Raw genomic sequence first — 12,807 nt, forward strand, 5'->3', positions numbered from 1 at the left:
ACAAAACTCACAAAGCCAATAAGTGGCACTTGAGCTAAATTAGCTATGTTTTTCTGGGAAACAGTGGCCCTGATGGTTTTGCCAAGGGAGACCTGTTGTGTTTTTAATCCCCATTCAGAGAGAGAGAGAGAAAAGATTCTTTAGAGAACTGCAAAGATGTGAACAAATAGGAAATAAATAAATATACCAGACAAAGAGAATGCAGCACCAGATGTTAGTGTTGCTCTCAGAATGCGAGTATCCCCAAAGACCGTTCGCTCTGACAAACATCAGGAGTGAGCTCGCTCACACACACACACACACACACACACACACACACACACACACTTACACACACACACACACACACACACACACACATATGCACCTACACAAGCTTAGAAAGCAAACAGCCCATAATCCATCAAAGTTGACTTCTCTACTACCAAGTGACCAAATAAGATCTTTGGGTACATTGGGTACAACCTCCTACTGGAATGATCCCCCCTCCTTCCTCCTCGATTCTCTCCCACACATGCACACACACCCAGACCCATCATATACAAATGTAAGCTCTTATCATTTTGCAGCGAATGTATTTTTTTTCCCTAGAGGTTGCCATCCAGTATTCAGAATTGACAAACAGACAGAAAGAGAGACAGAGAGACAGATAGATAGATAGATAGATAGATAGATAGATAGATAGATAGATAGATAGATAGATAGATAGATAGATAGATAGATAGATAGATAGATTCATCTCATTTGAAGAATGCTTTATTCTACTCATCAACAGGGGTAATGGAACAAACAAATTATCACTATTTAATTACATCTTTTTTATACTCAATTAATTCTGACCTAAAAGAGGTTAAGTATGTTTTGTGAATGAGCTTCAGCAAGCATTTCCCCCCTCTTTTGAAATCATACACTCATCATCACAGAAAAGATTTTTTTTCTTCTACTTGCCACATAAAGATTGGAGGTCAAACTCAGGTAGAGATCAGCACCTCTCGAGATATGAGAGACAGCATATCACAGTCTCAGAGCCTCAAACAGGGCAAAACGAATGACTTTAAACACTAGCATGAGGCTCTTGTTTACATTCTTTACACGTACAAATCAGTTATCAATACATGATAAGATCCACATACATGTCAGTCATGGCAAGCATAATAATTATTATGATTATTGGAATGAGCTGGACTTGTCTAGTATCGATGTTGCATTCCCATCTGCATTAATTAGAAGTTTCTGTGCACAGAATGCACTGTGGTTCTTAGAAAATACTACGAGGGCACTTGCTCTCTTGCATGAATAACAAATCTATTCTGAAGAGTGGCATTGAATGCATCATTGTGTGGATGTGTGTGAGGGGAAGGACAAATCATGCACAGCAGAAAGATAGAGGGCGTGAAGAATTTGCAGAGAAAACACATATGGTTATAACTGTAGCTCCAACATTTTATTTTACGGTCCATGAACGGCAGTTTAGTTTCAGCACCATGGACAGTGACATACATCACCTCCACAGTTTGAGTTGGACCGTCTCAAACTGCAGCATTTGATTATTTTTTCTTGAAATGTCTGTCAAGTTACATTTTATTCTTTAAGGGAGAAACAAATAACTATTTTTTTAAGTGTAAAAGTCTGACTTGGAGAGTCTCCAACTTGGAGTATCCAACTATGCTCAGTTACTGCTGAGTTAGCTGTCCCTGCTTTTTGACTTATATAGACCCCCTTTTGATAGTTGTTGTAGAAATCTTTATACTTCACAAACTTATTTTTTTCTGTTTGTTTCTCTGTTTTCTTGCTTGCTCTTTGTAAATCTAAATTCTTTTGTACTGTGTCAGAACTGTCTGCTGCTAGGCTTAGCTTATTTTGTGATGTTTTTGAAACATATAATTCAGAATGATAATGGCTAGTTTGGGGGCTGAAAATTGAAAATGAAACTGAAGTGTCACAATTATTAATGTTTTGGTTAGTCAAGGTCACAATGCCCCAGAGAAATATGCTTCAAGTCCCAATGTCTGTCAGTGTTATGTAAACATACTTGTTTGTGAAGACAATGTCTTTGTGTAATATTCTATGAGTTGTGTCCAAATACTGCCTTTGAGATAACAAAAAAACCCACAAATATCATTGTTGCTGCTCCCTAGGGGAGAGAGAGCCAGACTGCAATAGTGTCCGAAGCATGTGAAACTGTCATTATAATTTTCTAAATAAATTTGCTGTCAGTCCTTTTGGTTAATTTTGAAGTAAAATGTCCACAGTATTATTATTAAGTGTTTAAAAAGTGTTTATTTTACTTATAGGGCTCTATATTATAATAATTGAATATTTCAGCACAGTAATGGAGCAATGACTCTTATCTCTCAGATTTTCTGCTCTCACATGTGTAGTGAATACCTTTGCATCACAATTAATATTAAAATAGTCTGTGACATGATGGGACTGACAACCAGAGAGGGGGACTGTTGTCGAGGATCAGGGTTTACAGTTAATGGAGTTAAAATAATTTCTAAAGAGTGTCACATATTTTCCCCCTAAATTGTTTTCAGAACATTGAATTGTGTTGCATTTTGACCTTTAATGTAGTTTTTAAAAATTCTGATATGTACAAAAAACAAACATTTTCAAAACATCAAAACATTGTGTCATATTAAAATAAATCCAAATCACTTAAAAAAGAGCTGCCTTTTCATCATTTAAATGTCCCAAAATTTCTACTTTACCAAAATGTTTGCCTTCTGGCTCTACCTTGTGGGGCCCACAGTCATGCTGCTCTTCCAGTTGTCCGGACCGGGCTCGTTATGCAAATCAATGAGTGGGCGTGGCTTGTTAATAAAACTACGAACTGACGTCACAGCACAGAGTGACACTTTGTGTGTAGGTTGAGGGTGGCGCGAGCTTAAAAAAAACCGCATCCACATAAAGCACAAGATAAAACAAACAGGGCTGATTCCAAACAAGGCAGCTTATAGGCTGTGAAAGAAAGAGAATCAGGGCGGGAGGAGAACAGGAGGAGGAGAGAGGACGATATAAGGGAGGGGAGGGAGAGAGAGCGCGAGAGAGAGAGAGCGAGAGAGAGAGAGAGAGAGAGTAGCCCGCCGGCCCATTGAGGAAAGATGGCTACAGTCACTGCAAACGGAGTGCAGCAGGAGAATGGATTCAGCACCACGAACAGCGCCGGCAGGATGAACGGGCTTACCATCGGCCAGAACACCATTCCAATGAAGGACCACGACGCCATCAAGCTTTTCATCGGCCAGATTCCTAGAAACCTGGAGGAAAAAGACCTGAAACCTCTGTTTGAGGAATTCGGAAAGATTTACGAACTCACTGTACTGAAAGACAGGTTTACGGGAATGCATAAAGGTTGGTTTGCTTTGCTCTCTTTACTTTTGCAGCGATGTAGAGACCAATTACAGACACAGTGGAAGCGACGGAAAACAAAATAACAAAAAACGAGAAAAAAAACAACAAAAATTTCTTGACTCAGTAATAGGGTTTAAAAAGAGTGTTGATGCAATCTAATTTCCATTGTCATTTCTCATAACCCTGTATTGCATGATTTATTTCTGAACAGCACGTGGGAGCCAATGGCTTGCCAGTGCAGGGTTAATTGTTACGGCGTCCAGCAGGTCCACGTGAATACTACAGCTGAAAACGCCTTTGTGTGTTTACATTGACTATCATGTGCTGAGCATCCCACTAAAGCCTATAAAGGGGGCGGGACACTTACAATAGTGCGCGGGACAGACGCTGTTATTTTGCAGCTGCATACATTTTTTTCACAACTTCAAATCATTATAATAATAAAAACACATCCAAGAGACCATGTACCGCTTAATGTGAAAAATAAATACTTTTGTAGAAAAGCGGAAAATGTTGTTCTTGTTCTTTCGGCTGATCCCTTCTTCAGGGATTGCCACAGCGAGCAAACTCGCACGAAAGATTTGGCAATTGTTTCACGCCGGATGCTCTTCCTGCCGCAACCTGGGCTCGAACCAGCAGCCTCAGGATTATAAGACTACGGCACTGACCACTAAAATACCAAAATTTCGAATTATTATAGGGCAATCAGCATCGGTGATTAAGGTGGTGCTGGCATGCCGCTTTGACCTTTCAGCAGTGCTCACGTGCTGCCTACTTTTCGGATGTCATGGAAAATGCTATTTCCATGGCAGCTGTGTTGTAATGGAGCTCCGTGGGCGGGTAGCAGTCAGGAAGTACAAAGCAGGATAATAGTAGAGGCTGAGTTCCAGCGTGCATCGTCTTCTCTCTGGCTCACACACACACGCACACCTCCACCCACGCACACACACTATCCCACCACCCCTAAACCAGCTTATTGTCCAAAAACGATCGGGCTTCTGTGCTCACTTAGTAATTAGTCAGACAAGTCACGGATCATCGGGGATCGATCAATGAAAGCCAAGTGATAATAAATGAGAGCGAGCGGCTTGTAATTCAAAGAGCACTGAAACATGTTTTAGTTAAATAAAAAAAAATAAATAAAAAACGTCCATAAGTCAAACTTTATGTTTCTCACTTACGTTGTGGCTTTTTAGGATGAATGGTTCTAAATATATAATGCTATAATGTTATTGTAATTTAGGTGATGTTAAAATTTGCGTTTAAATATTTGTTTATTTAAGAAAAATATGGATTAATTTAAAGTTTCACTTGGGAAGTTGATCTATTCGTTTGTGGCTTGACTATAAACATCAGAATGTACAAATAATCTTAAAAAAGTTAATAATAATAATAATAATAATAATAATAATAATAATAATAATAATAATAATAATAATAATAATAATAATAATAATAATAATAGACCTCTATGTGGGAATGTTGCATTCTAAATTTCATGATTTTCTTTGGGACATGCACTTGCTATTTAAACATCTGAAACAATTTTGTAAATAACTGCTAACACTATTCAAATTTGAGATGCAACTCACATTTCTATAACACTCTCTCACAGAGCCAAATCACCACTTTGCTCACTGAAACATGCATGAGTATAAATAAACCCACCACCAGCTCCCTCATAGGTAAAAAAAATAAAAAAATCAAAAAATCACAAGCTTGACAATTTATGTGTGATATGTAAGTCAGAAGCCACAGTTCATGATCTTATTGATTAGCTCAAGTCAAGCAGTCTTGTGGGAGAGATGAGCGTAGGCTGAGCTTTGCTGTCTTGTGTGTGTGCACCCCCGAAGATTTCCATGCCCCACCTGTTCCTCCAACCATCAGTCGCTGCTGTTCAACCTCCTGCTCTTCTTCTCTGGCGTCCGTTGATCGATTAAAACAATATTTCTGATGTTCATGTTGTTTACGCCTTCCTCGCCTATCCCTGAATGTCAACACTCTGGAGGATGGTTGCCGCGGAAAAGGATAATCCTGTTGCAAAGACAGACCGAATGCTCGATCAAATCATCCTCCACCATGGCCACTCTGATGTAAGCGTCATGCCCACTTCATCCCCGCAGGACATTCAAAGTCACTTTGGGAGGATCGTCATGTACTTTTAATAAGATTTCACCAGCACATTATATGGATGAGTTTTTCCTATTGGCTACTCATCCAAACCATAAAGACGTGTCCTGCTGGGTCGATGTGTGATATCTGTAGACTGAAGCAACAGAGTAAGAAAAATAGGTTTACAGTTATTAAGAAAAAAATGAACTCCAAAAGAAAGAAAAAAGCAACAAAGCAATAAACAAATAAATCCCTAAATGAAAGACATCTTTGTACTGATAAAAAGGGCTATTTCCTGTCTGATAAACTTTTGCTTCTGTTTTACATGCCAAAGTAAATTGTGATACTTTAGTAACTAAAAAACAAAACATTTTTTCTGTGTATACAGTATGAACTATATGCACTCATTAGCCAATCCTTAGATGTTTGAAACATTTTGCTACTCATTTAAAATGTCTGAAGAGACCGAAAATTTTGAATAAAGAGTTAAAGTTCTCACTCCTCTTCCTTTCCCATTGGGACTTTGGCTTAACAGCTAACATTATAGGTCCCCCTGGGTTCTGCTGAGTTTATTCAGCAAGAAGATAATTCAGTAAACAAAACAGCCTAAATGCCTCAGGCTTCTGGGATGCCTGTTAAATAACAAAACATAATGCAATGTAACATAACCCAAATCAGTAATCACAGAATTATTTAATTGTTGAACTACAACAAAATTTCCACAAAGGTCTACAAAAGACTAATATCTGCAGTTTTTCAAAATTTTCAAAGTCTCTATTGAGTTACTAAATTTTATTTTCAACTTTAATATTCTGCTTTCATATAAGAGCTCTTATAGAAGGATTTCTTTTGTTTCTTTTTTTTTTTTTCAGAACTTTCAACAGACAAAGTTAGCATTAGCTGAAAAAAGAAAACTCATGCTTATCATTTTTTTTCCCAACAAATGTCTTAATAGAGAGATTGATCTATTGGACTGATGTTCATCAAGTTCATAACTAATAGGTTGATAGGTTGATATGTCTTAACATAAAAGAGATTTATTGAAGGTTGAAAAAAATATATTCAAACAATTCATTGGCTTTCTTATTTTTTCCATCCTGTCAATATGATTTTACATATTTAATCAAAATGCTGACTAGTGATTTTAAAGCTTCTGTTTTACATTAGCTTGCAGCAAACAAAGCTCCTTTTATTTAGAAAGTTCAATCATTTCTGCTGGTTGGTATTTTAAAGAGCCCCGATGAAAAGATACATATCAATATGTTGATAGACATACCTCCACCAAGTGGCAATGTCTTAAATGATTTCTACTTGTACAATATGATTCAGTAAATATATGGTTCATTATGACGTTCTGTTTGGGTAAATGGTATTAATCAGCTACAATGTGTAGTGGTTGTTTAACTGATCTTCTGTCACATCTGCAGTCACAGACATTGACTATTGTCATTTATCCCTAATTAAAGGTTTTGTAATAATTGTTTGTGGTTCAGTGTTTTGAAAATGAGTTTGCATGCTGTGTATTATTGGCATAATATGCCGATGGATAGTGGCGAGCTATTATGTCAAAGGCTTAGGAGGTTTCCTGATGCATTATCACAAATTCAATCCAATTTTTTTTTTCTCCTCACAACACACACATTTTTCACTGGGACAAACAGAGGAGCAGAGAAGGATACTCTGTTAGCCTTCAGAAATGCAGAAAAAAAACCTGAACGTTTTAAAGACTTTGTTTTGTGTATTATGACACTTACCTTATAATCCTCTTTGGGTTAAGAAAGCTTTGACATAATTTCCTTTTTATTGTTATTTTGAGTGAGATGAGATATCTGGCAGTTAGTAAACCATACCTAATGGATGATTTGCAGCACTGTATTCTTTCACAGCCCGAGTACCGTGACACAAAATTGCTCCATAATTATGGATTTAAGGCTGGATCAAAATCTGTCATGTTTACTTCTGATTAAATCATGCGGATTGTACTGCAAGCATCGGAGCAGATGTTTTGTGCTTTGTGAATTCTTATGTAGGGTGTCTCTGGCGACCTGAATGTCTGGGGAATTCTACATCCTGTCCTGTACATATGAGTGAATATGTCCACGCTTGCCTTTTGATTTGTTTCAGCAGATAATCTTGTCCTGGTGTGTTTGTTTAATAATGTTGCCTGTGATGTGGATTTGATGGTCTGTGCACCTTCGGGGAGCTTTATCCAGTGCGTGGGATGACTTGACACTCCTGGCGTGCGCGGTGCAGCCAGGTCGGGCTGTTTAGCATCTATCATTTTGCTGAGCAATACATTATCATAATACTTAGTGTCAGTGCCAGAGTGCATGCATTGTTCAGACATGCTGAATGTTGGCGGGGGGCAAATCTTTTGCTTGAGTAGCGTTATCTATCAATCCGTCTCTGATGCTGAGAGGGGGGACTCTAAGCTGCGCCACACAGCCAGGAGTAAGAGATACAAAGAGTTCTTAAATATCCTCATCCATTCTGCTCTCCTTGGTAGGTCCATGCAGTGAAAGTGGCTATAAATAGCCAAGCAAAACTGACATGAAACAGTTTATTTTGTTGTTAAATTGTCAAAAATGAGCCACAGTAGAGGCACTAAATAAAAAAAAGCATCTACATAGTGTTTTGACATTTTTTTTCCCCTTCAAACTTTCTGAGTAAACTTTAATTTTTAATGATTATTGATTTACTAGAGCCATGTTTGTTTTGGGTTTTATCTACAACAGTATCGTTGTCGAGGAAGTCCTGAGCAATGATTGACAGTTTGTATAAGCTGAGTGACGGGTGCAGCTTAAGTCTACAGATGACCTCTTTGATCATTAGAGAAGAGGCTGTGTGTGAACCAGACAGCTAACGACTGCGAACAGACCGATTCCACAGCAGACGGATGGAACAAGTAAGAGAAGGAAAGGTGCACTGCTGGTAGCAGTTCAGCTATGTCAGAAAAAGGAAGTGGTGAATGAATCTTTATAATATACTTGTCTCAGTACCAATGACAAAGTCTGGTTGTAAGGGTTGGCAGTTTTCACTTATTTCACAACATGTTGCCTCAGTAAACAAAAAGGTACAGATTTTATAAAATTAGTATGCATTATTTTCCTATATTAAAATCACATTTTATCAAACATGTGAGAGAAGATTATTGAAGATATAAATTGCTTATGAGTCATGATTTCCCTACTAATAGACTGAAATTTTAAATAAATTTGTCCTGTGGTTTTTTTCAATTACAAGTACCTGAAGACTTAAAAACCACAATTTTCTCTCGCTGTCTGGATGCATGCAGTTGTTAGCTCATACTGATTTCCATTTCAAAACAAAATGTTGGAAAAAGCATTATGGGGGAAAAAGTTTTTAAAGTAATTACACAAAACGTGTCTTGCAAAGGCAAAGACTAATTTCACCTTTCCTGCTTTCTCTTTGAACCAGTTTTGCAGGGTTTACTTTTCCATTTCCCTCACATACAATGGAATGAACTTTTGTCCCTCACAGAAATTATAGTGTGGTAAATTGTATTTGATTACCAAAGTATTATTTTCACCCCACTTAACCTGCTCATCGTAGGCAGTTAGGAGTCTGTCTGCTGAACCACCACTAGAGCTTACCCTTAATTTCAAAACTTCTTTTTTTCCTCTTCTTCATCTATCAAGACACTTATTTCTACATTCTATGGTCAATGTTTGTTCAGTTCAAATTCATTTAATTTGTTTTTAATATATTCTTGTATTAGTGCAGACAACAGTGTTTATTTGCAAGTATACCATACCAGTCAAAGTAACATTTCCAAGACACAGACTAACTTGCTGTGCGCCACTTTATTCTTGATATTTTTAATCATTTAGTGTCACTGTGATTTTCATCTGTTCCACTTCTGAATCAGTGATTGACTTCTGTGGGTTTCAGACGGTCTCTGAGTCAGCATGAGTTTGAACTTGTCTTAAAGTCCTGGAAATATTTCACTCCTGCTATGCAGCTGTGAAACTGGTTTGGATGTTTTACATTGCTCAAGAAGTTAATTCCAACAAGTATTCTGAGGCTTAATTTACTGTAGTTAAAGGAAAAGTAACCATAATAAAATGGAACGAACAAAAGACAACAGAAATTGTACTTTCTAACTGAAACACTACACGCAACAGTTAAGAAGCAAAATAAATTCTGCAATATAGGGAAAGAGCTGCTATTTTTCTTAAATAACAAATTATAAATTTACAAACTATCACAAACTAATAGTTTTTGACAATTTGATTGTACCATTATTAATTGTTATTGATATTTAAACAAAGAAGTTAATCAATATAAGTTTGATGTTATGTTGAAGTGTTTTCATGTTTTATCTTCAAAAAGATTTTTCTATTGTAAATGTATACATTGTATAAATAGTGCATTTTAAGAATGTTGTTTTAAAAAAACAAATATAGTAATATAAACAGCAGCATTTTCTTCTAACATGAAGACTTTAAAGTTATAGGCACCACAAATTAACTGGGAATAAAATATGTAAATAGTTTATATATATTTATATTAAACAGTGAAACTTTAATAAAGAAAACAACATGAAATTATTGTTCTTTAAATTTATTCCCTTACTGTGGTGATTTGGGTTTTTTCCTGTGTTTTGTTTTATTTCTGTTTTAGTTTATTGGTTTGTGTTTTAGTTTCTGTTTTTTCGTGTTTTTTCACTTCCTCATTCCTCCTCAGTCTATTTCTCTCTCTGCATTCCTGTCACGCCCACTCACACCTGTCAAAGTCTGCTAATCTTGTCACCTGTCTCCACTTACCTGATTATCCTCAGCACTTTAAAACCCGGTCATTTCTGTCTATACTCCGCTGGTTCATTGTCTGTGTTTGTCATTGTTTTGCCTTGTTGTCTTGACGTCTGTTCCTGGTTTTGTTGCTCCATGTCCACGTTCCGTTTGTATTTTTGTTTTGCTGCCACGTCAGCTGTTTGTTTTCATTTTGTTTCTTTAGTTTAATAAATTAGTTTTTGTTCCTCTTATTATGAGTCTGCGTTCTGGGTTCGCCATCGTCTCCACCGTTCCTGACACTTACATTTGAAGATTAAAACAAAAACACTGAAAAAAAACAAGAAGCGATTTGCAACTGCTTTAATTTACTTTTACGGGTAAAAACATTTTATCCAGACATGCATTCTGGTTAAACAGTTCTCATATATGTGCCAAACCTTTGTGTAACATGTATCAAATTGTCATGAGGAAAAAAAAAAAATCTCACATTTAAGTAGGGGTCATGGCTGATGAGTGTCACCTTTTGCCTACAACTCCCAAGAGCCTTTGCTAGAACGTGTCCCCCAGGAAGTCTCAGCTCATGCTCAACAGTTTTGTAATGTCAGAAAGGATGAAGAGTATTTCCCCAGACTCCCAAAGTTTGCTGCTCTGCTGTTTGGATGCTGTTTCATCAGTGTCATTTAGGTGATTTTTTCCTCTTGAGTAACCACCTAGTTGTGGAGGTGGCTGAAGGTTGTTGTGAACGCGAGCTCTTCTGGCCAGGTGCCAGAGTGTGCTGCTGGGTTTTTGGGATGCTGCTCGCTAGGCATGCCGGGTATCATCTGTATGTGTGAGTGTGTGTGCTTGTGTGTGTGTCCTCCCATGGGAATCCTTGGCAGTAGGTGTGACATATAGTAATGGGAAATTATGCTGCACAGTGCAAAACCTCTTCTGAACAGGGTCACCCATTGTCAGCTCTGCCAAGCACGTAACAGAGCAACAACTCAGCCTTTAATGAAGGCTGTCACAGTTTTGTCAGAGATGTATTTGCTCTAAACTATGTATTTGCATTCTGTTTCCTGAATTTTTCAGCTTCAAAGAATAGTCTCCAGAGATGTGCGAGGGCACACTTTCAACTCATCACTGTGCACGCTCATCTGTGGTTCAGTTACTATGATACTGATCATTTATCAGAAAGCTGTGGGCGTGATATTTTTGACTAAAAGGAAAGAAAAAAAACATCCTCCTGCTGGGGCTGACTAAGCACTTTTTGATAACCTCTTTGAATTTAACCTAAACAAACTTTAGGGATTTCATTATTGTCAGATATTTTAATTTATTTTGCTTAGTTCATTTTACATTAGATTGATGGAATAAATGTTGCAAATATTTTTACCCTTGTATAAAGAGAAGATATTTGTGAGTCGACTGGATCTAATCTGAACGGGTTGCTATGTAAAATAAAAGAAGATATATTTAAATCTTATTTTTTAAGCAGCATGTTATTTTCTCTGAGGGTATGAAGCTATTAGCTTTAGAGAGCCACATTTGAATTGATGGGGCATATGAATTCCAATGGCTTGTAAAACTCCAGTGAGTCTTACATTTGGGCCATGTGTGGGGTAGAATGACCTCAATAAAAGTTTAAACCTCTGCCACTACTTGGAAGGTTACAGTGAGCGTTTTTTATTTATTTTTATTTTTTTTAAATCACATGAATCCTTTAACTTTAAAAACAAATACTGAAAAAGAAGTGTTTTTTTAGTTTCACAATACAACGTGTGGTCTCAAAGAATCCTCTAAATAAATTTAGCCATATGCTTTAATAAATACAAGTAACAATCTGAAAGAAGCTTCTGTGCACTTTATAGAAATGTGTTTACATAAGAGGTGGACATACACTTTTCAAGTTTCTAGCTTTAAATGATAGGTAGTAAATGTCGAAATTCTCTGCTTGTTATACATTGAATGGTTTTTTTGAAGTGGGGTTTTGTGCCAAGGTTGTCAAAAATTAATGTCTTACTTGTAGATAGCTCTTTCAATGATCTCCATTAGGAGAAATAGAGTTTGCTCGTTTGAATGGAGCCAAATTCAAAGTGGACTGCTGCCCACCTAAAACAACTCTAATGTCTAAAATTTTGCAGTTGATCATGCAAATGCTATTGTCTAAACTTTTACACTGACCTAAATTTGTCAATATATGGTTATTCCAGCACAATGAAAATCATGCCAGAAGTGCTATAGTTAGCTGCTGCTGTTTGTGTTCGTGAATAACCATTGAATTCTATGCAAATACTTGTGCAATGCAAAAGTCATAGTGCTGCCAAGGTTTTTAAACTAGCATTTGCATGAACTACTATAAAGTTTTAGAAATTGGAGTTTTTGAAGGATGGCACCCATCTACTTTGGTCTTTGCTGCGTTTGGACAGTCCAGTCAGAATTAACCTCAATTTCTCCAAACCGAGGTAGATCATAGAGTTATTTGCAACAGGTTTTAATTGTTCATAACCTTTCCACACAACTTTACATCTAAAAATCTGTAGTATCATTTTATCTTAAAAGCATGTGATATATAATAAGTGTCTTTTTTCAATCAAAATAATAC

The 12,807-nt window shown here is 36.9% G+C and overlaps 1 protein-coding gene across 6 annotated transcripts in view; it reads left to right on the forward strand.

The window, feature by feature from the left end:
• Positions 1–3,052: 3,052 nt before the first annotated feature.
• The window catches only part of si:dkey-205h23.2 (CUGBP Elav-like family member 6), a 139,490-nt gene continuing 129,735 nt past the window's right edge, over positions 3,053–12,807 (forward strand). For 5 of the 6 annotated variants that reach the window (XM_017423614.3, XM_017423618.3, XM_017423620.3 and 2 more), the window contains exon 1: positions 3,053–3,357. In XM_017423614.3, the coding sequence (XP_017279103.1) occupies positions 3,108–3,357 (250 nt within the window). In that variant the 5' untranslated portion in view covers positions 3,053–3,107. The remainder of the gene's footprint in view (positions 3,358–12,807) is intronic. The other variant, XR_001808761.3, reaches the window with a different exon arrangement.

This window comes from Kryptolebias marmoratus, linkage group LG15 (genome assembly GCF_001649575.2).
Source record: "Kryptolebias marmoratus isolate JLee-2015 linkage group LG15, ASM164957v2, whole genome shotgun sequence".
NCBI classification, from domain to species: Eukaryota; Metazoa; Chordata; class Actinopteri; order Cyprinodontiformes; family Rivulidae; genus Kryptolebias; species Kryptolebias marmoratus.